The 23577-nt window shown below is 45.2% G+C and overlaps 1 protein-coding gene and 1 long non-coding RNA gene across 5 annotated transcripts in view; both read left to right on the forward strand.

Annotated features, from left to right (window-relative positions):
• LOC118507251 (paired box protein Pax-6-like) overlaps nt 1-9027 on the forward strand; it is a 48598-nt gene extending 39571 nt beyond the window's left edge. For 3 of the 4 annotated variants that reach the window (XM_036045535.1, XM_036045534.1, XM_036045536.1), the window contains exons 5-7: nt 5905-6195; nt 6268-6452; nt 6690-9027. In XM_036045535.1, the coding sequence (XP_035901428.1) occupies nt 5905-6195; nt 6268-6452; nt 6690-7631 (1418 nt within the window). In that variant the 3' untranslated portion in view covers nt 7632-9027. The remainder of the gene's footprint in view (nt 1-5904; nt 6196-6267; nt 6453-6689) is intronic. The other variant, XM_036045537.1, reaches the window with a different exon arrangement.
• A 7331-nt stretch (nt 9028-16358) lies between these two features.
• LOC118507347 lies at nt 16359-18691 on the forward strand. Its single transcript, XR_004905629.1, has 2 exons — nt 16359-16624; nt 18511-18691. It is a non-coding gene; the product is annotated as an uncharacterized LOC118507347 (long non-coding RNA).
• The last annotated feature ends 4886 nt before the right edge of the window (nt 18692-23577 follow it).

A 23577-nucleotide genomic window follows, 5' to 3' on the forward strand; every position in this document is an offset into this window, starting at 1 on the left:
TATTAAAATAAAGTCGAGTACAAAATATTGGAAAAAATCTCAACCTCAAAGTCGCAATGGTAGACAATCCTCGATGGAGAGAACATTCAAACATATTTCTAATAAATCACTTACCAATTCAATATCTCTCAACTTATACATCACGTTATCAGGTTCACAAAATATGCTTTGTCTATTTCAATATTATTTTGAAATGCGTCAAATCCATTAAATTCCTTGAAGAATCGAATTTGACCAACATTGACACAACGCTATCCTAATCATTAACAGCCACCACTCGCTTCCAGCTCCAGCGATTGTGTTTTCTCCAATAAAAACGTCCACTCAGCGGCTGCAAAACCCAAACCCCACTGAAACGGGACATTTGACGACATCAATCAATCCCAAATTGATCATCAAATTAACTGACCGCGCGCTGCTGCTGAGGAAGCAGCAACCACGGTCGACCACGCGCGCTCTCGATCGAGGCATCCGTTTTAAAATGCGAATTTCAGTTTGCCGCTGCGATACGAGCGAACCCATTAAAACACAAACTATCCCTATCAATCGATCGATAGCAGTATGCGAAAGTCGTGCTCCCACGTGATGATGAGGTGACAATATTCATAAGGAAAGGCGGTGAGCCGAATAGTTCCCCTAATTAGCGTGCCCTGCGGAACATCTACACCGGTCCGGTTACGGTCAGTCTTTGCCGGTCGGATTCTAAATGACGGTGGCTCCATGGGACAGGAGAAAACTCATTATCTGGCGGTTGACTGTTTTTATCGATACAACCTGAACGTGGGATGTCTCGAATGGATGCAAAAACACATCCCCAAGATAAAATGGAGTCTAGCCGGGAACAGTACACGACTTGTGATGCTGGGAGTATTCCCAGGATTCGGCTAGAAGAGGGAGAAGTCCTTAAAAACACACACACTCGAATCGAACGCTATATCGAGATCACTATCGCTGAACGGTCGCGCCACATGGCATGGCTGATGGGTTTGTGCAGAAAACGGGGGAAAAATTTATTGCATTGCATGCGTCATGCCATGGAATGGTTCTTACAGGCCCCGGCGATTCCGCTTACCTGTGAAATTGTTCAACTGATGGCGAGCTGCCTGTTGACATAGAACGAGATTGCAATTGTACGATCGCCGAGACGATACGCTCCTCACGACTGTCCAATCGAAGCCTCGTGAGCCAACCGGAACGATACGGTACAGGATTAACAGTGTTGAATCCCAACAAAACTAGTTAACCCACAGCCTGCAACTACGGGACGCCACAAAAGCCGTCCGGTGGTATTCTATTTCGTGATCGTAAAATCGTAACTTGCTCCAAAACCTTCCATAGGCATCATCATTTCGATAATGGACTTTTGGGGGTCGTAAAAATACTGGTGTCAGAAATCGATTCCGGTACTGTATGGCCGTTCGGGTTGAGCAGATTTTAGACCACGAAGCCCACCGAAAAAACTCGCACCAACAACAACGGTGACTCCGGACGGTCATAAAAATGCTGGCGTTTTGTCTGACGGCGCATTCCACACACAAAATGACGCATAAAGCGTCCGACCTGAATAAGGGGTATCGGAGATTTGATTAAAAATTAGAAACATGATTGTATATTAGTGCAAAGAACGTTATGAACGTTCTTCATTCTCCGAACGCTAAACTTGTGCTTTATGTTGCTGTCGTAAAAATAAGGGAACAAGTTCTAAAGCTTCTTAAGGTATGCCGCTCGGTCCTTGAGCTATTTTTTTTTATTTTCTTTCTTCAGTTAATCTCCTAATTCCGACTAAACTTCCTTTTGAAATCCACACAAAAAAATAAATTGTTGCGGGATTGTTCTACACGTCCTGTTTATGGGTAGGTTTCGTCGCGTTTGATCAACACGCCAAAATGGTGTTCCTGCAAAATTCCACTTCAAAACCGATCGCCTTCCTGTGTCAATCGATCGATCGAAAACCCAAAACCCTCCCCATGATACGAGCGGCAAACCTTCCTTACTCTCGGATCCTAAAGTGGTTCCCCTCAAGGCCACCGAAAACCGATTGGAATGCTTTCGACCGGCACAAAAATCGATCGCGAGTTCGATCGTAAAAGTTTCAATTTTTACGACCACTCGTTCCATAAAATCTCTAATAAAGCACTGAATTAATTACGGCGCTGCTCGGGATATATGGACCACTTAGCTCGGGCGAAGCACTGAGACCGTTGTGGTGGCTCCCTCTGGTGAATGCGCTTGGAAGCGCACGATGAAGGAAGTCCGGTCTCAGGACTGTTTTTGTTGCTTCAACTGAAACTGTTCTGCAGTTCATTGTTGAACTGCGACCGGAAAATTGATTAACACATGTGCCTGTTAAGATTCAGTAAGGAACGAGTTGAGAAGGCGCATTCCAACACCAACAGCAGGCAAATAAAATCGTTTTTAAATGTCTTCATAACGCAGGATGACTCTGAGCCTGAAGAGATCGAGAAACAACTGCTCATTAACTCTTCAAGGTATCTGAAGTTATTTTAGCACACGCTAGATATTTCCTTAACATTTTTGTTAGGTTTGAAGAAAACTTTGAAGCCTTGCTACCAACAGATAATCATCCATTTCCGCCGCAAGATTCCATTAAACATTAAACACTCATTGATTTTAAATGTAAAGATCCCAAGAAAGGCATCAAGAAGCGCCACGGCTGCTGACACAGAAGCCCTCCAGAGTTAGAGAAATAGTTCGTACCCAAACTCATGCTTCTAGAGGGGGGAAAAAAACTCCCGGAAAGCTACAAAGTCGGTAAAACTCAGCTGTCAGTTATCATCGTGCGTACCGTCATAGAAAACCAACCCAAAAAACGTTCAACCCATCGACCGACGGTGGTGATGTTTCCAATCTTCGAGAGCATTATTACTCCCGCACGCAACGCACGGCATTGGTATCGGTCGGCCGCCTCGCAACGTTTCATCGCCTTCAGGCCCTCCACAAAACTACGATTATTTGGAAATGGATTAATTACACCGTTTCGATATAAACGGTTCCTTCTCCAGCTCCGGTGCTCCAGCTACTGCGGCGATCTTCGTCAACCACCCGTCAACCGGGTTCCCGGGCCGAAAGTTGGGGTCCGAAACATCGACCACGGTTACAGACACCAACAAAGAGAAGAAAAAAAGTAGAGAGCTAAAATAAACCGTTCAACCCGTTCCGAATTCAATAGTCACAATGGCAAAAGAAAACTAGAGAGGTTGGCCCAGGCTCCTCGGACGCACGCTAAGGGAAGGACTGAACGAGCACACGAGGGATGGGTTCGGTTTCGTGCTCACTGGATTTCTTTTTGCCCTCTATTCTATCCCCTCAGCTCATTTGTATGGCGAATGGCGACTGGGGCAGAAGGAAAAGGAAAACTTAATCAATAACACAACAATAACAATATTTTGATGATAATACTTCCACTTCAGTGCAGATAAACTATTATTACACCGGTCCGGCCGTTGCGTCCAGACGGGTTGGCTGGCACTGCCCGCGCAGGCAGCACGGTCTGCCTGCGGCATGGTGCGAAACTCCCGAAATGATTGATGGTTAAATGCCTGCCCAGGTTGCCCGGGGTTTTGTTGGTGTGTTCCGAAATATTCACCGAATATCGTGCGCACTCTTTCCTGCGCCGGGACTGCGTGAGGTATGGAGGCCACGCAAAAGGCGTCAATTGCTCACCCAACACATTCCGGTGTAGCTCCTGCGTATCGGGCCCGGCATGCGTTTGCTACCATTCTGTTTTGTTTGGATCGATCGCTCGCTACCCTCTATCTAGGACGGCGAGAGTCCCCCGGAGCAGTCCGTTACTGCGGATAGGAATTGAACTGCGCCCCGGACTCATCGTGACTCAGCACGGGACGCTACGAAAAGCTCGAGGATTATACGTGTTTCGTTCGAACGAGGCGGTTAGATATGTATCATCGAGCGGCCGTCGATGATGGACTGCTGCTGCCGTCAAGGAGCTGCTGCTTAGCAACGCAAATCTCGCAAATCATCTTCACCGCCGGTAAGCGATCCTCTTGCCAGGGGTGCCCGAGGGGATGAATAGCTAGGCCTGCCGGCGAAGCGCACACAGCAGGTCTTGTCCGGCCGCTGATCGGGGTATTAATTGGACGATGAAATGGGCTGATAAAAGTGATAGCCTACGAGCCTTGGCTATGGTGGGCTTTGTTGTGGTCGAACGATCATAATGATCTGAATGTGCGACAGACAAATTAGGACTCACATATATAGTCTCTACCATAAGAGCTACCCACTAGCAGTGGTAGCTAAAATCATCTCCTACCGGTAGAACGTTTACACTCTACAATATTCCTAAATATGGAACCCATGTTGTAGGGCAGCTGATCAAACATAAACACATCCAGTCTCTGAGCAGCTCCTCTAAACTGATCCAGATTTGAGCGAAGCAAACAACACTGCTCCAACACAACCCTTTCAACGCAACTCTTACGCCAGCAAGACGGTTCAATATCAGCCAGCAAAGGAAAATGAAAAAACAACAGGGTTGGCTCCAAAACACCCATCACATAACCACAACCACAACAAGGCACGGAAGTTTGCGGCCTGCGCAAGAATGCAAAGTCTGCGAAAGGCGAAACAAAAGAATGTGTTAAAAGTGTCATATTAAAATCACGTGCCCAGTGGTTCGGATAATACTTAGAAAAATATCTTAATGCCACCACCAGGAGGCAGTCAGTACGGTTATGGGGTTGGAAGCCACCAAGAAAACGACTTCTTCTTCTTAACGTTTCATTGGGAGTGCTGAATTTTCGTCCAATCGAAGTTTCTGGGGAGCCCATCTACCGTAGAAGGGCGTTATTTATCTTTCACCTACTGAGACTCCCCGAGCCAGCTGCTGACCTTTGCCTACCCCGGGCGAGGCACACACGGAAACTGGCACGATTCTTCGAAATCCGTACTGGATCGAACGGGCCCTCCGGAATCCCTAATTTGGTGTGTAAAAATTCTTGTTTACACTCGTATATACACTCGACACACACGCATCGCCCATTTTCGATGAGGAGATCCCGTGGAGCGTCATGCGTCCGGTAACTTCACCAAACCCATGCAGTCACCGGGTGCCTTCGTTGGTAAATTGTTGACGGTTTTCTGATTGAAGGGCATTTAAGCTGTGATCCCTTCCCTTTGCCTCTCTATCTCTCTCTCACACTCTCTCACTCAGTGAGTAAAAAGCATCGACAGGGCTTCCCGCGGTGCAGTAGCCCGGGAGTCCGGGATTCGGGATTTCTTGGAGGATTTCATTTCTGCTGCCTGTCCGTTCCGATAATCGCTGTCAAGCGACGAACCATCGGGACCGCCCAGCATAAGCGGGCTGGTGTGTTACGTTATGTCGGATCCGTATTGTAGCCACCGTTGTATGAAGGTTATGATACGCAACTGTCACTGCCTTTTTGGATGAAGTCTTCAAGCCCTGGCATAGCGATAACCCTCCACGCTTTGCCACTGACTGTGAAATCGATCTGCAGCCACCGGCTACCCCCTGCGGGAGACAGAATTCTTAAGCTCCAGTTCTCGGTAACTTCCAAATCCAAATTGAAATCTCAACGACCGCTCTTGACAGGGGCTCGCTTCCAGCGAACCGAGAAGATGGTCCGAAATTCCGCGGTAAGTGTGCGGAATGTTAACGTGGCGGAACGAACGTGGTGTGGCACGCTACTCCACTACGGCCCACCAAAAACCTAGCGAGCAACGGACAAGCGCACTTTTGACAAGTGGTTTTGACTTCCGTCGAAAAGGACCTCAGTTGGGATTAGGGGTGAAGCCTGCTTGAAAGCTGCCCATCAAATGAAGCCATCAACTTTTTCGGACGTGTTTAGCTAATCCTCTTTCTAAAACGCCTTTCTTCTTACTCTGTTTTCTTTACCCGACTTGTAGGTGTTTGTACGAATGCGACCGCACCGTCGGTGTCCTCCATCAACAGAATCCTGCGTAATCGGGCAGCGGAACGAGCGGCGGCCGAGTTCGCGCGAGCGGCTGGCTATGGTCTCTATCCACCTCCACCGTACGGTGGCTTTCCGTGGCCAACTCCTACCCATCTGTGGTCACCGGGACAGGGACTACCTAATATGTCTCAACCTGGAGGAAGTACAACGCCCGGCACGATTGGATCGCCTGGTTCTGGATCACACGAGACCTTGGGTTCGCCTGACGGAAATCGATTAATCGGTAAGCATCACCGCGAATTCTGGACCGTCGCAAGTACTCATTATGACCTGTGTTCTTCACTTCTTGAACTAGACATTGAAGGCGAAGACTCCAACAGCCTGGACGGCGATCAACCAAAGTTTAGACGTAACCGTACCACCTTCAGCCCGGAGCAGCTCGAGGAGCTCGAGAAGGAGTTCGACAAGTCGCACTATCCCTGCGTCAGCACCCGCGAACGGCTCGCGTCCCGTACCTCCCTCAGTGAAGCCCGCGTCCAGGTAACTATCAGACCATGGGATGGAAAAATTTCCTTCACTTTCTTTGGAAGCCATCGACCACCCCTCAGCCATAGGGTTCGATCAAGTCAAGACGGTTCTGTGTAACCCTGACCGCTTAACCCCACATCCCCCCCCCCCCCCTGACCCCTTAATCAGCTCCACGAAAGCAGATGAGGAAATTTTTCGCAGCTTAGCTATAAGTGTTTGAGCTAATATACTTATAACTTGAACTACTAGGTTTGGTTTTCCAACAGACGGGCGAAATGGCGACGTCATCAAAGAATGAATCTTTTAAAAAGGTCCACCTCGCCGAACACCCGGGCGGCGGCTGCGGCGGCGGGAACGGCAAGTTCCGCTTTCACCCCTGGCTCCCCGCAGCCGCCGCCGCTGCAGCAGCCGCAGCAGCAGCAGCCGCCACCACCGGCCACCGGATCACAGCCGTCGGCCCCGGTCCCTCCTTCCCAGCACCCTTCCTCCGGTTCGCCGGGAGCGGGCCCACCCCTGCCCGGTCACCACCATCTTCCCCACCATCTACCGCACCATCCGCACCACCATCTCACCCACCACCATGCGCTTCATCCGCACCACTTTCACCAGCAGCAGCAGCAGCAGCCGCCACCGCCACCACCACCGCCGGGCTCCTCCTCACAGTTGCCACCCCATCATCATCACCACCACCACCACCACCACACGCACCACGCGGCCCATCTGCATCCCAACCCATCCACCTCGCCGGCAGCCCAGGCGGCCCAGGCAGCGGCCGCCCTGGGAGCCCAAGCGGCAGCAGCAGTAGCGGCGGCCCAAGCAGCACAATCATTAGTCACAGCATCAACTCCATTATTAATGGGCGGTGAGCACAGTGCGTTCCGGTCGCTAGTGCCAACGTCGGCGGCGGCCCTTTTCGCGGGCCTATCGCGCTCGTACGCCGCCACCACCGGCAGCTCCAACCTCGACTCGGCCAGCCCGGCACCGAGCGACGATTCGGACGAGGAAATCAACGTGCACGATGACGATTCGAACGATGAAGCGCTCGATACGGGTCGCCCAACGAACGGCGGTGGTTCGCGTCATCGTCGCCGTCGTCGCTCCAGTTCTGTCACCGCCTTTACTGACTCCTCCTCGGGACCGTCCGGTCCGCTGCAGCTAACCAAACACGAACGCACACCGCAACAGCCGTGAAGCCTTACAGCAGTAAACAACGAATTACTGGTGAACAAGAATGGGAATGGTGGGGTAGGGGGAGAAAAAAAGGCAGCCATGTTTACCCTCAGGCCGCCATTTCACGTACTCTGGAAGGACGAACAGACAGACAAACAGGCATGGGGTGTCGATTACCCGCGGCATGGAAAATGGCGTAATGCAGGGTGTCGAGGGCGTTCGTCGGTTTTCGGGAAGCCCTTTCGCCGAGAGAACGCGAACCAATGCAACACGTGTTCAATAAACTCAGCCCCGCATTCTCAGGCAAGGGCGCCCCAACTCCCAGCCAACTCTCACCCCTCTCAGGCAAGGGTCAGCAACCAGCAATGGCGCTGGAGCGTGTGCAAATTAATCAATGTCCACTGGCAACAAGCCATGTAACCCCCGCCCCATATCAAGACGAATGACCGTGCGACAGAAAAGTAATACGATAATCAATTTCCCTCCCTCGCTTCCTCTCTCCCCCCCCCCCCCCCTCCTGTTCCCGATCCCTGTCCACTCCTCTTCAAGGTGAATCAGTGCAGGCCTAAGGGGTAGATTATTCGCATTTGACCCACTCTCCTGTTCCATTATTCAATTACATATATTGAGGCTTCTTATATAAGCAAGCGGTGCGATCGTTCCCGGTGACAAAGAGAGTAGGAATATTTGTGAGAAAAGTTTCGCAACTTTACTGTGTAAAATATGTTAGATAAAGAAAACATTTTCTTGCCCTGTAAACTAGCTATTGTAGCTGTTTGCTTCTCGATACACTCAACACCCTTTCGATATTTGTTCGTTAATGTTAAACTCACGAAAACAAAAAATAGATAGCGAAAAGAAGGTAAATTAGTAAATTGTATTTCACCGGAAACTGTTACTCACTAAATCAAAGTACGTGTAGGCAAAGCTAAGTAGGTAAGCAAAGAGAGGATTAGCTGAATGGCAAAAGTCCACCTAGACAAAATACCTGTTATTTGATTAGGCGTGCATGTGAACGTGATTTTTGCTAGATTTGTAGTGCAGTGTATGAGTGCGGTATACATTAAGAATATGCAGTTGCAATTACTACTACTACTACTACTACTATTACAAAATACGTAGCTACTACACACTATTTAGGGAGTAGAAATTTAGAATCAATCTTTTCCCCCCGCTTGCACCTTCTCGTTGTGTAAGTATTTTCCGCAATTTCCAATGCTTAACATTAGGCAAATCGTGGATGGGTAGAAGGTACCGTTTGGAGGTTCCGTGAATGGACCGAACCGGGCAATGTATTGATTTTTTAAGGCACGTGCTAATTTATGACTAGTTTTTAAGGCTGGAAAAACAATGCTAGAAAATGGTTCCCAAGGATGGCAATTTATTTTGAAATTCAAATATATTGAAAATAATAACAGATGCTTGGTTGAGTTTGTTTCTTCTTGTGTGCAAATTCACCTTGATGACACTAGATTATTTTTTACTCTCACAAAAGCCCTTACTTTCAGATGAAAGTGTACCCAAATCCGAATCCACGAGCTCTGATTCGCACGTAATCAGCCAACGCTCAACCGTACAATAAAACTCCCTAACAAATGTGCTTCAAATTAGCTTCGGGGGCTCGATTCGTGCACCGTGCAATCGATCGAAATTGCTTGAACTCGTTTGACTCGTTTGAGGCTTTTGCGAAACAATTCCAAACCATTTGAAGGTATCGCGGTAGAAAAATTCTTCTTTTCATCATCCCGTGTGTCTTTTTTTTTTCGCCCCTAACTGGCTGCCAAATACAGCAGCCAAAACGCCCAGTGCCGCCATATTCAGCCGATCAGCAACAACAACAACAACGACCCCCAAAAAACCCTCCTCCAGTGCACGGTTCGGATGGCTGTCTCTTTTACTCATTTTGGTTTTGTTCCAAGGGGGGAGAGTTCATTTTAACCGGTGACATTTGCATAATATTCCCATCGTTGCATTACTGCAACCGGGGCGTGATTGCTGCTGCAATCGGCAGCATGTTTGCCGGCTGATGGTTTCCTTCCCATTTGCAACATTATTTGCCGTGCGCAGCCTAATGATCATGTCGACCTATCAACACCTTTCGTGAAATAAAAAAAACGGTTTGTCGCTTGCTTGCGAACGAATTTTTGGTGGCTTATTGGAACGATCGTTTTGTAGCAGCCTCGCTGTGCTTTTTTAAGTCTTTTAAATACGTTAAAGCTTGATATCCAATGAACCGTACCACTCAGACTGCTAATGCTTTATCAGTCGCCTCCGAGACTCAAATCCATGGACCAAGAAATCCGATCATCACATCAAGTTGCTCGCCTAAAACGCAACACCCAAGCCGACTAAATGTTGTCAGCATGGTTTTGTCCTCGAGTTTTTCTTTTACCTTCTCGGAGGCCCCCCCACAGCTGTGGTTAAGTGCTCGTAATTTCTGCCAATTTATGACATCAATTAGACCGTGTCCGAAACGAGGTGACAAACGCACCGGGGCTAAATCCCATCAAATTGCTCCCGAAAAAGAGCAAGCGGAGTATGGTTTTACTTCTGGATATATTTTTTCTTCTTCCGATCTCATTTTTATCACACTAGCGTAAAGGAAAAAGTGCTACGCAACGCAAATGCTAAGTAACTGTGCTAAAAATGTGTGAAAATACCTATCAAAACAGAATCCCTTTTTTGATGTGGAGCGCTTCTTGTTTCTTTCTTTTTGCTCCCACCTGCAAAGCACCTTCTAATTAACCATGTTCAGTTCTAAACGACGTTCCATCCGGCTGGTGTAAATTGATTTGCGTGCTGCAGGGAAATTATAATTTCCACACACACGAAACACAGCCCCAAATGGGCCATTGGCGGTGTCACAAATCCCTATGAATGAGCTCATTAATTAATGGATTTGGCGCCTGCCGAATATCGCCCGCCTCGGTGTGCAAATGAGCATCCAAAGTGTGCTGTTAATTACCCGCCTGGCTCAATTTTTCTTCGTTTTCCCAGCCTAATGTACGTGGCGAGCTGTAGCTCAATTAAGAAGGCTTTACTTTTATAAATTGGATTATTGACTCATTTATCTTGCAATTTTTTAAAGACATCTTGAAGGTATGGCAAGAAATGCATTTTTTCGTGTATTTAATTACTCGTCCCAATAATAACTAAATCTGTTTACTACGAAATGCGGAAGTACTTCAACTTCAACTAAATCCTCTTATTTTTCTTATCAGTAAGTACTGGCGGTTTAGCACCGTCGTCTGCCAATTCGTTATCCCGGCCGTTCTGAACTAACACAGCAACGCCATCACCGCATCTCAGTTTGGGCCTACTACTACTCTTCTGTCCATGTGGACGACCTAAATAGACTTTAAGGGCTAGGTTGTCCGGTGTCATTTGCATCACATGACCATCCCACCGGAGCATGGTGAGTCTAATTTGCTACACGATGATGAGATCACCAAACAGCTCGTAGAGATTTCCCCAATATTCTTCCACACATACGGGACCAAAACCCTTCTAAGAATCTTCTTGAGATAGAGTATAGCAGCGTACGTTCTGTTCCAGCTTCGTCCGTCGTGAGAACTACATCACCTCTGCGTAAATCAGTGTTTGATGGCAGGGCCGCTGGTTGTGTCACCATCATTTTTACCGCCAGATTGAAAAGAATCAAGCCCATTATACTGGCCCAGACCACTGGTGGTTGCCTGGGAGTTTTCGATCCACCTTTACCTAGAATGTGATTCGTACAAGACTGCTTCTGCTTTTAGATAGTTTCTACAAGTACAGGATAATTACTACTGCTTCGGGTTTCAATAAACTTCTAAATCCATCCACCATCTGTATAACACATGCAAATACAGTAAAACATCCCTCTTTCTTATCACATCAAAATGCACCTGTCTCACTCAAGAAAACAATCATTCCCGCTTGAAGCACTTTAAAGATCGTCTTCTCCCTTTTTAACCAAATTTACCAAATTTAACAGCAAGCTAATGATAATGGTTTCGTCTGTTTAAAGTAACAAACTCAGCACAAGCCGCCCGATTACATCGCTGCCCAAAGCTCGATAGTCTTTATCGTAACAAGAGTATGGCTCTTCATCTAGCATTCGGCCGATCAAACAACCCCGTATGCCTCACATTTGCTTCCCCCGAGCGACAACACCGTGTGTAGATTATGCTAATACGGACGGACAAACGGACAACTGCTTAGAATCTTCAACAAGCGCTCCAGAGGATGGATTGGTTTGATCTAAATCGATAAACAAAAGCCAACGGGGCAAGGTGAATGGCACGAGCGGTCCTTTCCAGCAAAGGCAGCTGGCTCGGTACAACATGGGTTGCTAATAAAAATAAAATATTAATTTACCATCAACCGATCAGCTGGAACGACCAGGAAACCCTCAAGCTTTCAACAATTTTTAGAGCAAAATTTAGAACAAAAAAGACATAATCAAATATTCATTCAAACCAGCTGAAAGACACCGAATGAATTGGAAGATAGAGGCACCTTCTTGTGACAAAATCCTCCAACAAAACGATCACACAAAAAAAAACCTTCAAAAAGTTGCACGTCAAATCGTGCAAAGCGGAGGAAAAAAACCGACAGGTGACCGATCGGGATCGCTCCGGTCACACATAAACATCGTCATAATCATTCGACTCATGACCATAATGTCATCGGCCGCTTCTTTATGCTCATCCTTGATCATCCACGATTTTTTTTTTGCCCCGGTGCTGCGTGCCCGGCCAATCATTTAAGCATTAGGACTTAGACACCAGACCTGATGCTATTGAAACATTGGCCTCAAACAAACAAAAAATCTTCACTAACTCGCTTCGATGTCATCCGAGTGAACATTGTGCCTGATGCTTACTCACGGTGCCACACATCGCAACCACCTTATACCTCGCACCTCGTCCAGGTCTGTCCAACCTGCCAACCCGTTTCGTGCTAACCGGGCCATACCCGGCGGGGTTTGATAACGACAAAAATATGCCATAAATACATTTTGGAAGCAGCGTCCACCATGAGCAGTGTCCGAAAAGTCGCCCCAGAAAAGAATAAAATAACCATAAATTTGCTCCAAAATCTGACAGCCTAGCGTTTGGAGGTTGGACACCGTACCGCAAGCGACGAACCTTGCCCGACGACGTGCCTCACTTTCGCTCTCTCTATCGCTCTGGAGGCGCTCATTTGATGCTGGCTGGCTGGCTGGCAGGTTTGGTTTGGTTTTTTTTGTTGATTATAAATTTTTATTTCACTTTCGATTGTTCCTGAGGGCGTTGTCGAGAAGCGGATTTTTTTGGCGAACGCGCTTCACAGCGATACATTCTACCATCCGCATGACGAAAAAGGCGCGAACAAAACCATAATGCCTTTGTGAGCTCATGTAAAGAATGAAAAATTAATGTGTGTGCACATTCTCCACCTGCCTGCCTGCCCGCTTCTAAGGCGCTTTCCGCCTAAGTGATCGAGTTCCGAGTTGCCGAAACCACAACCGAAAACGTGGGATAACAAACAGCTCCGGGGGTGGGTACGAGTAATGGATGCGGGCCCGCTGCCTTTTGTACGAGGAAACCCGGATAATTTACGATGTATTTTTCTACCTTCTCGTAATTAAATTAGGATTACCAGGCCCGAGCCCGACGCAGTTTTGCGTAAAGCACTCTCGGGTGGGGTTTAATGAGGAAAATCGAGGAGAGCGCTGGTAGCGATTGCTAACAACACTCACTCACTCACCGTGCTGCTGCCGACGGTCCTAATTTGGACCGAACACTACACACCGTGGAAGCTTCTGTTAAGCCTACCGAAAATGGCTCCCGGACTGTCCCGAGCAAGCCGATGTGCAAACAATGCTCAAACATGTCTCCCCCTCCCCACTATTCCCGAAATGAAGTGATTGCTAACCATACATCATGCCAGACACACCAGGCGGTTAAGTGTTCATTTGTTTTTTGAACCCAGTATAAAACTGACACCTCTCTTGCGATGGAACCGAAGAGGAGGACGATTATTGGGCTGAAGCCGATCGTGACTCGACGGACGATTTCGGTCGATGGCCTTACACCGCCATAAAAATAGTGGTAAGCCAAAATCGATCAACTTGAAAGCGTTTGCGATGATCGAAATGGACACCCGTACGGTCGTATGGATGAACCTGCTGTACCCGTTTCATTTTGCTAAAGAGCCTATTATTTTATTGAAATTTCTTGAAACCCCTTCAAGTTCGTGGACGCAAGTGATTGTGGCGCCTTTTTGAATGGTTTGCTTCCCAGTAGTATTAATAAGCGGGGCCACAACGCGAAGGTTGTCTTTCTCGAGAGCCTAATTTAATAATCGAATCAAACAATGAAAAGCGGAAGACGCTTCCATTTCTTTGCCGTTGCGCATTTGAGTGGCCAATTTGTGTTTGCTATTTATGACTGGAACCAGTTTGCAAGGGGTGGAGTAGTTTGTGTGTGTGTGCTTTATGCCAAATTTCAGGGTGAATTAATTTGAAGATGTGATAACAAAAAATATGGCCTAACTCGAGGAGCAGTAAGGGTTGTGGGTTTGAAAGCTTGGGCAAGCAGTTGTCTTTTTAAAATCGAAATGAGAGCTATTGTCGACTTATTAACTACCTCTATTTCCTAAAGGAAGTCAAACTAATTTTGATATCGGTTTTATTGTAGATAGCTTGTAATTTGAAAATAATTTGACGGCACTGATAGGAAGCAATTGATTGAATGAACGAACAAGATCTAATAAAGGTTTCTAATATTGATAATAAGAGAAAAGTAGGAATCAAATTCATATGGCTCTTAATCTATGAACAATGCTTCTTCTCAGAATATAATCTCAGCTGAGACTGCGGTGGAGATTATTCTGACAGACTGCTATTCTGACAGTTGGTGAAATATATAGCGGGACCAGCTTTTATTTTGAATGCGACGACTTGACGTTGTATACGGCTACATAACTCCAATTTTGAATAAATTAATTTTTTTTTTTACAAATTCTTGGTTTGGTGATTTGATTTACAATTTTAAACATGATTTTCAACTCAGCTGTGGCTTTCATCAACGGCAGTTAAGAGACGAATGTCTATTAAGAGTCTAATGACTCAAAGTATCTGTTAATTAACCAAATGACCAACTGTCTCATCATCTTCAAATTATCGTCCGAAGCAGTTGAGTTTCTGCTTCTTCCTTGGCACCACAACCTCGAAAGGTTTCGACCCGAGCTATTGCAGGCTTTCTGTGACTAGATTTTACCCGAAACAAAGTAGTAAGCTCAGCGTTCGGTTAGGCTTTCTGGATAGGATTTGTACCCCGGTCCTTCCATTTGAAGATCCGTTATTCTCGATCCTGCCGTAATCGTTCTCAGAAGCAGTTAGACAGTAAGTTGAAGTCTTGTCGGGTTTACAGTTCGTGGAACATTTTCGTACGGAAATTTTTCAAACGTTAAGAGCTAATATTTCGTCATCCACCTTTTGAGATTGTGTATCTTCTTCTATTAATACTAAAGCTGAAACCAGTGAGGCTCTACCAACTGTTTTAACTATTATCTACTTTTTAGCTTCAATTAGAATTTTCTGAATTAAACATCTGCTACGATCATATTTCAAGACATGTTTTACTGGTTTACTGGTTACAAAAATATTTAATCAAATTTAGAATTAGATAGAATTTCCAACCGTTTTTTACACATCGCTCAACTGACTGTTTTGACGTAACATCTACACCCTTTACAATAAAAATTGATGATTCTGTCTTTTCAACTGAAGACTCCTGCAATGATCGAAATTTGAAAACAATAACCTCTACTTTTGATTGTCTAAATGGTTGACACACATTTGTGTGCTACTTCCGTTCAATCCAATCGCTCCCAAAACCTTAATTCATTCTCTCAAAATCCACTGTCTTCAAGCTGGTTCGCATTTCATTCAATCCTAACCTAAACAAACAATCGTGACAACATGGGACGTTAATGGGGAAACCATTCTGCCAACCGAGACGATACGTTATCGCCATTTATCAATCGTCCATTACGGGCTCCATTCTTTCCAACAACAGTTACATCTCAATTCGCCTTGTTTCGATTGCCATCTCAATCCACGTCGGGCGCCCATCTTAGAAAAACTCACCCAACACCCAATAACGTCCCGAGCGTCCCGTGCGTCTCACCTCGAACAAATGCAATTTTCAGCCTCGCTAGCTGTCCAGCGAAGGAAACCGGTCAGGCTTATCGTTAACAGAATCACGCTTGATTAGGGCTGAAAAATTGCACCATTCGTCGCACCGTTTAGCCGGCCGACGGCTAGATAGGTACGGGCCTGAACTAACGGCTAATTAATATTGATCACCGCGGCGTACCATGGTTCAAGCTCCATAGTGAACCGCGTGCCGGCCGTTTCCCATGGACTGAACTCACGGATAAAATGGGTCGTGTTTAACGCCCTGCCAGATTGTCAAGCCACACCAAGCCCGCGCGCTCGAACGCTCGCTCCGGTTCGGAATGGTGAAATTGTAGCGCTGCTGGCTGGTGACACCAGCCGATCGACTGACATTCGACTGACCGGTGGTCAGTGACGTAGTTCTGGGTGTGAAAAAGGTTGGAGGCTCTCGCCATCCAAACAGCTCGTGCAAATCAATTTCGTTCTGTTCTTTCAGTTTTAATTAGTACGCCTCGGTTTCGGATTCGCCTTTCATTCTTTTCCACCACTCGAGAGCGCTCCACCACGCTGAAGCGCTCTGAACCGTGCTGTGGGTACGGTTCTCACGCACGGGAAGGTTAATTTTCAATTTACCAGAGGCAAAAGGGTGCAACGAATCGATGAAAGGTGAAATCAAAGTACGCTCGACGGTACGTATGGTAGTAATTGTAGCAAAAGGGTGGAAATTGAATTAACGCTAAGCAGCGCAACGTCGACGGGGAAGGAAATCGATTCGGTCCGAGGCTGGGACCCTCTCGTTTGTGCGCGTGAGGAAGATGGTGTGACGGGTGTTAAATAGTTCGCTGGTCATCAGAACTTGTAATTGGTAAGCTTTTACATTGTCTTGGGGAGGGCCCGTTTAGGGCAGATGTGGCCCGTGAAGCTCTTCATTGTGTCCTACAGAGCTTGTTAAACCTTGTTTTTTATAGCACCGACAGGTCTCGTTTTTGGTAATCAAAATTGTCGAGTGATTGAAAATAGAACTAAATATAAACAAAACTAAAGCAGAGTTCTCATTTCTTCGTGAGACAAGTGAAAAACTGAATAATTTTATTAATCTTCTTTAATATTTTGATTTATTTAGAGCTAATTTAAAGCTATTCAGATCTAGTGTTGATGAAAATCTCCCCAGAATATTGAAATATGCGCAGGTTTGTTACAAAAAATAAACTAAAACTGCAACTGGTATCTCTCTCTCTCTATCTCTCTCTCTCTCTCTCTCTCTCTCTCTATCCATCTCTCTTCTAGGCCTAACAATCTTTTAGGTCTACTAACTCAACTCAACCGGCTTAGTTTTCCTCAAAAAGCATGCTCAAGAAATATTCCATAAAAATAATATCAGTCGGTCCCGAGCGAAACGACGACAAATAGCTGGTCCTTTGGCCATAGGCACCATTTAAAAAAAAGTTTAAGCTGTAATAGGTGTTTCTGAACCTTATTTAGACTTTTTGGATAGGTCAGGTCAGATTACCAGATTTCTTAAATATGCTAGGTCCTCTACTATAAATTTGGATAACAAATATTAAAAATCGCTTGCTGGATCTCTTGGGAGTCTCTTCGACAGTCGACGAACCCAATGCTTCATTTTTTTGGATAAATACGGCCCAGTTATTGATAGCGAGATTACTGTAACAATTTCCATAAAATCTGGGAAGTCTTCGCTATTTAGCCACATACTCTGTCTTAGTACGATACAGCCACCTGATGGCTATAGCGATTAGTAAGTCCAACTACGTGGTATGAATCAGTCTAGTAATCCATTAGATAACAGGCATGGCTATAGAAGGGTTTTTAGCACAGTAGAAGACGTTATATCCCAATTTTACTTCTTTGGTACTACAACCTCGATGGGTGTCGGCCAGGCATTTTTGACTCCGTGTGACTTGATTTTACTCGTACCTGGATAGTCAGTCCTGCACACAGGGAGATTTCCAGAACGCCGTTTCCGGTCCGGATGGGATTTGATTCCCGGTCCATCCTTGCGAATAACGGTGCTGCTATCTCCATGGCTACCAGGACCGCACAATACACACACTAGGACAAAAAACCTCATGTATCCTTGCCAGTGATTTCAAGGGTCAAATAACACTAATCGCCGGAAAATATCTGAGATATGAAATGGAGTTGCTATATTAAAATCGAATAGCAACCGTTAAGAATTTACTTACCACCTAGAAAGAGCAAACCCACTGCTTACCCGAAACGAAACTTCTGCCACATGCCAGTTTTTTCCGCCCCCGTTCCAGGTGACATCGTCTCACATTTCACATTTTTACTACCACCGTAAGCTCCATTTTCCACCCATAAAATGCTGCCGGCGGAAAGCGAACCAGTAAAAATTAAAATCAATTCCACCCCGAACGTCACAATCGGCCCATAATGTCCCAGGGCATCTCGCATCCCGTCCCGCCAAAGGTCCGGGAGTCTAAATGAGTGAGTCTTATGGTCTGCAGTTCGCTTATCGGACCGGGCGGATCGTAAAATACATGGATGTAAAATTTCAACCAACACCACAACTCGCAATGGTTGTTGGGAAGTTGCGGGGGATAGGCCAAACGGGCAAAAACAAACGACGTTTCGGTTATTAGCGTGCAGAACGCGTCGTAAAAGTGGAAGGCAGCCTCCACTATCTGCCCGGTCGATTATTCTAATTTATTTAAATTTTAACTCCATAATGTCTCTCTCTCTCTTTGTTTTCCCCTGTTGGGGAAGTTTGGGCCCGCGACAGCAACCCGTAGGTGCATTATCGATCGTTCCGATCGTTTGGAATTCGATACCGCTGATGCTGATCCACATCACACTGATCTTCTGCTCGCTTCAAAGGCCCCTGCCCATTGCCCACCAAAAAACCGGGCCAGAAACATGGAAGGAGAATTGTGTAAAGAAAAAAAAACAGAAGAGCCAACTTGACGATAAAAACAAACCTGCTCGATTATGTTGTTGAAAAGATCGATAAATGCATTTGTAAGTGTGCGTGTGTGTTGTGTATGTGTGTGTGTATGTGTGTGTGTGTGTGATTTGGAGACCAAGAGACAGAGCACCTAATTTGTTAATAAATTTTGAATTAAATAGCGTCTCGAAGTGCCGAATGGCACCGAAGCAGTTCGGAACGATCCTGAGCGGTACCTTTTAGTGGTGTTATAAACGATCTCTGATTCCCGATCTGAATGTTCCGTTTTCTTCAGCTTCTTCGACCTTCTTCTTCTTCTACTTCTCCACTCCACATTCCACATTCGGATAAATCTCTCAATCAGTGCAACGATTTTATGCTTATGCTTGTGCGCAGAACGACCAACACCAGCACGGAAGAAAGTGTCCCAAAACCCGACGACGCGTGGTTAGACGATGATGCTCCGAAATCATCAAACTAGTGGCAGCGGGTTTTTTTCTAGCTCCCGGGATCGGTTCGGGCTCGAATCTATTAAGCGATCACCATCGCCATACATCGGGATTGACGGGCTTAATGGGTTGGCAACGTCCCGGCACAGCATCGAAGCGCTCTGATCTGACCATACGCGAACGGCATTAGTTAGCCAGACGTAAACCGGGTGAGGGCATGGAGGACCCTGGTGGCGGTAATTTATGGCACAAAACATTCTTTTCCGCTCGTGACATATTAACGAATGGTCACGCTGTGGAAACCCCTATCATCGTCTGTGCTAGGTTGATTATTTGATTAAGCTTTTGTTTATGTTCGGCCATAAAACACAAAAATTTCCGAAACCCCAACATGTGCCAGACCGTTTATTTCACTTCGTTTATGGTGGGTGAGTCGGATTGATAACAGAGGGGTGGAATCAAGTTTTAATATCGGTTTTTAAGGTAGTTCAATAAAAGCTTTCAGATTTACATTCTTGCTTTCGAGAGGAGTTTGCATTGTTTTAATTATACATGTTTTAAAGTGTTATTAACTCTATTAATTCGTTTCTTTTTGAGGGAAAACTTACTTCACGTTGTTAAGACTTATAATCACAGGTTTATTTTCAACATCATTTAAATATTTTAGTCCTGTAAGTCATTTTCAGGAGAAAAATGGTCAGAAAGATTCTAGGCTTCGTTTATGTAGAAGGACACTGAAATGTTGAGCTCTATGGCTGTACAACGATCGCAGCATCGTGCAGCGAATAGACTTGGCTCAGAAAAGCTGATCATGTCATGAGAACATCACCGGTCTACCAAGTTCGTAAAGTCTTTTTAGGTCTTTTTTGGGACACTCGGCAGGCCCAAATAGGGACGAAATGATGGCATCCGATGCATGCACCAGAAAATCCGGGATGTGAGCTAGGCAGACAGGATATTAGATTGTAGGAGCATGACAAGACCTCAATCAAGACCGATGTAGTGCTTTGTATTCAAGTAAAGAGGTAAGTAGACAGGTCAGTATTATAGAATATAATATAAGGTTCAGTTTGACTTATGATACTGAATCGATTTTTCACCATTCTCTTGACTTATTTAAGATAATTTTTAAGCAAAAGCTGATGTTGTGCCCTGATGTCTGAAATTTAAGTCTACCTTTACATAGACTGGCTCTATCAACTTCAGTCATTGGTTTAACTCGTCACTTACACCATTTACAAATGATTTTATTTAAAGTGACAACTACGCAGTAAATTTGCCAATGTCCGCAATGACACGTATACTTACTTACTTATCAGGTGCTACATGCGGTCTTGGCCTACTGCAACAATCCTCGATCACGGTTTAACGCCGTCGTCTGCCAATCCGTTATCCCGGCCGTTCTGGCGGTCGCATCAACGCCATCACTCCATCTCAGTTTGGGCCTACCACGCCTCCTCTGTCCGTATGGACGGCCTAAAAGGACTTTACGGGCTGGGTCGTCCGGTGTCATTCTCATGACATGACCAGCCCACCAGAGCCTGGGGAGTCTAATTCGCTGCACGATGGTAAGATCATCGTGCAGCTCGTAGAGCTCGTCATTGTAGCGGCTCCTCCATTGTCCTTCCACACATACGGGGCCAAAAATCCTTCTGAGCATCTTCCTCTCGAACGCGGCTAAGAGGGTTACGTCAGTTTTGGACAGAGTCCATGTCTCAGAGGCGTATGTGAGTACTGGGACTATAAAAGTTCTGTACAGTCGCAGCATCGTCCGTCGCGACAGGTATTTAGAGTGGAGAAGATTTTGGCGAATACGTTCATTTATTTGTTTGGTTTGTATTAGTGTTAGTGCTTAGGTGTTCATACTATAAATAATATGATGATAATAATAGTAATACGTAAGTTATTTGGTACATCGTATTTAGTTCTACAATCTCAAGAGGCCTTGACCTACCATAACTCGCTTACTTTGCTTATTTTTAACCACACCTGGATTGTAGAGAAGTGCTTGTATTTAAATTTTCTACAGTAAACTTTCTAACGCTTTTTAATAGAAGTCTAATTTGACCGACAAAATTTCTCAGATAAGCAAATCATTACATTACATAATGAAATGTAATGAATACAATATAATCCAATATCTAACTGAGGTTTCAACAAGTCCCTGGTTTCTATCTTATTTTAACCATGACTGATATTGAGTCCTAAGAATATGAAGTTAGTTGGTTTTCATCAAAGAAAACACGAGGAAATATAAGCAATTTAATATGTGCGTAACATAAAAACAATAAATATCGTCTTATATAATTTTTAAATACAATAACTTAAAACATTCTGATGAAAAACCCATGACACAGTCTCCCAAATTTGCTTCCAGTGCTATGAGATATTTAATCTTGCTTTAGTCCCTTCTATAAAAAAGTTTCTTATTTTAGCAAAATATTTTTGCATTAAAATTAATCACTTAAACTTCCAGCTTAATCACTTAAATAACTTTGAAACATTTTCATTTATTCATCGGAAAAAAAATTTTTCATTATTTGAAACCAAACAAAATCAACATCTTTTCCTTCAAGTTAAATGAGCTGCACTCTACCGTCTTTGATAAGCGAAGCAGAGAAATGGAAAACACCATTTGACTGCTACAATACCCCAGATAGGTCAATCCCGTCAACGCTTCTTGCATGCCAGCGAACGATTCAACGTGTTTGAATTAATTTTTGATTTTATGTATTCCCTCTTATCGTAACTCCCTGCAACCGGCTGCAACCTTTTCCGACCGGTTGAACAAATGTGTGTCGCAGCGTGTTGCTTTACTTTATGTTGTTCTACCATGGCCGGAGCCGTTCAATTTTTACACACCAAATCGACAACAAAAAAACACAGTCAGCATTCCAATCGTGGATGCTGGACCGGGCCAGACACGATGGTACCGCGTTGACGATTCGTAAAAGTATAAAAATCAGACCAATTACCCACCGATTCCGATCGGTGCTGAAGGCTTTCGGATTGCTGCTGGATGTTAAGATCGATTTTTTTACTGTTTTTGGGGATGCAAAACAGAAATGCACAGAGAGAGAGAGAGAGGGAGAGAGAGAAGGAGATAGCCTTGCCTTTTCCTTAGTCCTGACCAGAAGCTAATGAAGCGTTTTGGAGGTGAAGGCTATTAGGCTTCTGCCCGCGTGACACCGCTCCCTGGTCCCGGTGTTACGGATCTTATTAGTTCGGGTTGCCAGTGAACAAGATAAGCAACCCGATCCGTTTCTCCGGCTCCAAACAACGTGATAAAATCTACCCAAAATATAGTTACACTCTACAAGCAACGAACGGTTAAAATTGTTAACCTTGCAGCAAATTAAAAACCCATTCGCACACTCACATACCGCATGCGGTAACGAATTTTTTACCCGTAATGCGTCTCGCTCAAATGGTTCACGAGATGGAGACGGCCGACGGTTACTAATCGGTGAGCGAGTAAAAGATTGCCACATTGCATGCAGCGATGCATTTTCGTCACCTTTTTCACACGTATTCAACTAATTTTGCGTTGACAATCGCACGGCTGGTGCGGAGCGAGACAGCCGGCCCGAAACTTATTCAAATTTATTCACTGTCGAACAATCTTATTAAAATGTTAAACAATTTTCCGCCGTTCCACTGCATTCGTTCAGTATTCGCGATGGTGGCTCTTTTGACTTCTGGAAGGTGTTAATTCGATTATCTGCAGCCATACCTGTGGGTCGCAAAAAAGCCCACTGGAAGAATGACCGTGATTGTATAGGGGGGGTGGGGAGATTAAGCACCAACTTCAAGCGGAACCTTCTGTTGGAATTTCCTTGCACAGTCTTACACGCAAGCATATATGGGTCAGCTTTGAGTCATTCCAGCACGAAGTCCATATAGGTTGACGCTGGAACCGGCATCGCTTTGAAATGTCCTCAAAATACTAGAGGAAGATATTCTTGCCAAGCGAGCTAAACCAACAAAAAAAACCAGGGAGCCATTAAAAGGTGTTTAGTTTTTTAACGCAACTCAAATTAAGACATCAACGCTCAGTTTGCCCAACGATGGTCATTAGCACGTTTTTAATGTCCACGTGCGCCTTTTTAAGCACACCGTTTCACGTTTGATAAACGGCAAACATCATAATAACCATATCAAAGCCAAAGAAGCAAGAGAAACAAAAGCGAAAGAGGAGCAGAAAACTTTCAACTGTAAAACCAAACTCATCAGCGACATCTTTCCACTTGATCTATTTCCGAGCTTCACAATAAGCAGTACTAATCTTGGCGTTACCCGTTTACCGCACCGTTTAAGTCTTTCGTAGTTGCAGGTTTTACATTTTCTCTCTCTTATCTCTTCACACTGTTTTTTTCTTATATTTCTGCTTCTTTTTCTCTTCTTTTCATCTTTGTTTTTCTTTCGTCCGTATCAAAAACC

The sequence above is a fragment of the Anopheles stephensi genome, chromosome 2, assembly GCF_013141755.1.
Source record: "Anopheles stephensi strain Indian chromosome 2, UCI_ANSTEP_V1.0, whole genome shotgun sequence".
NCBI lineage: Eukaryota > Metazoa > Arthropoda > Insecta > Diptera > Culicidae > Anopheles > Anopheles stephensi.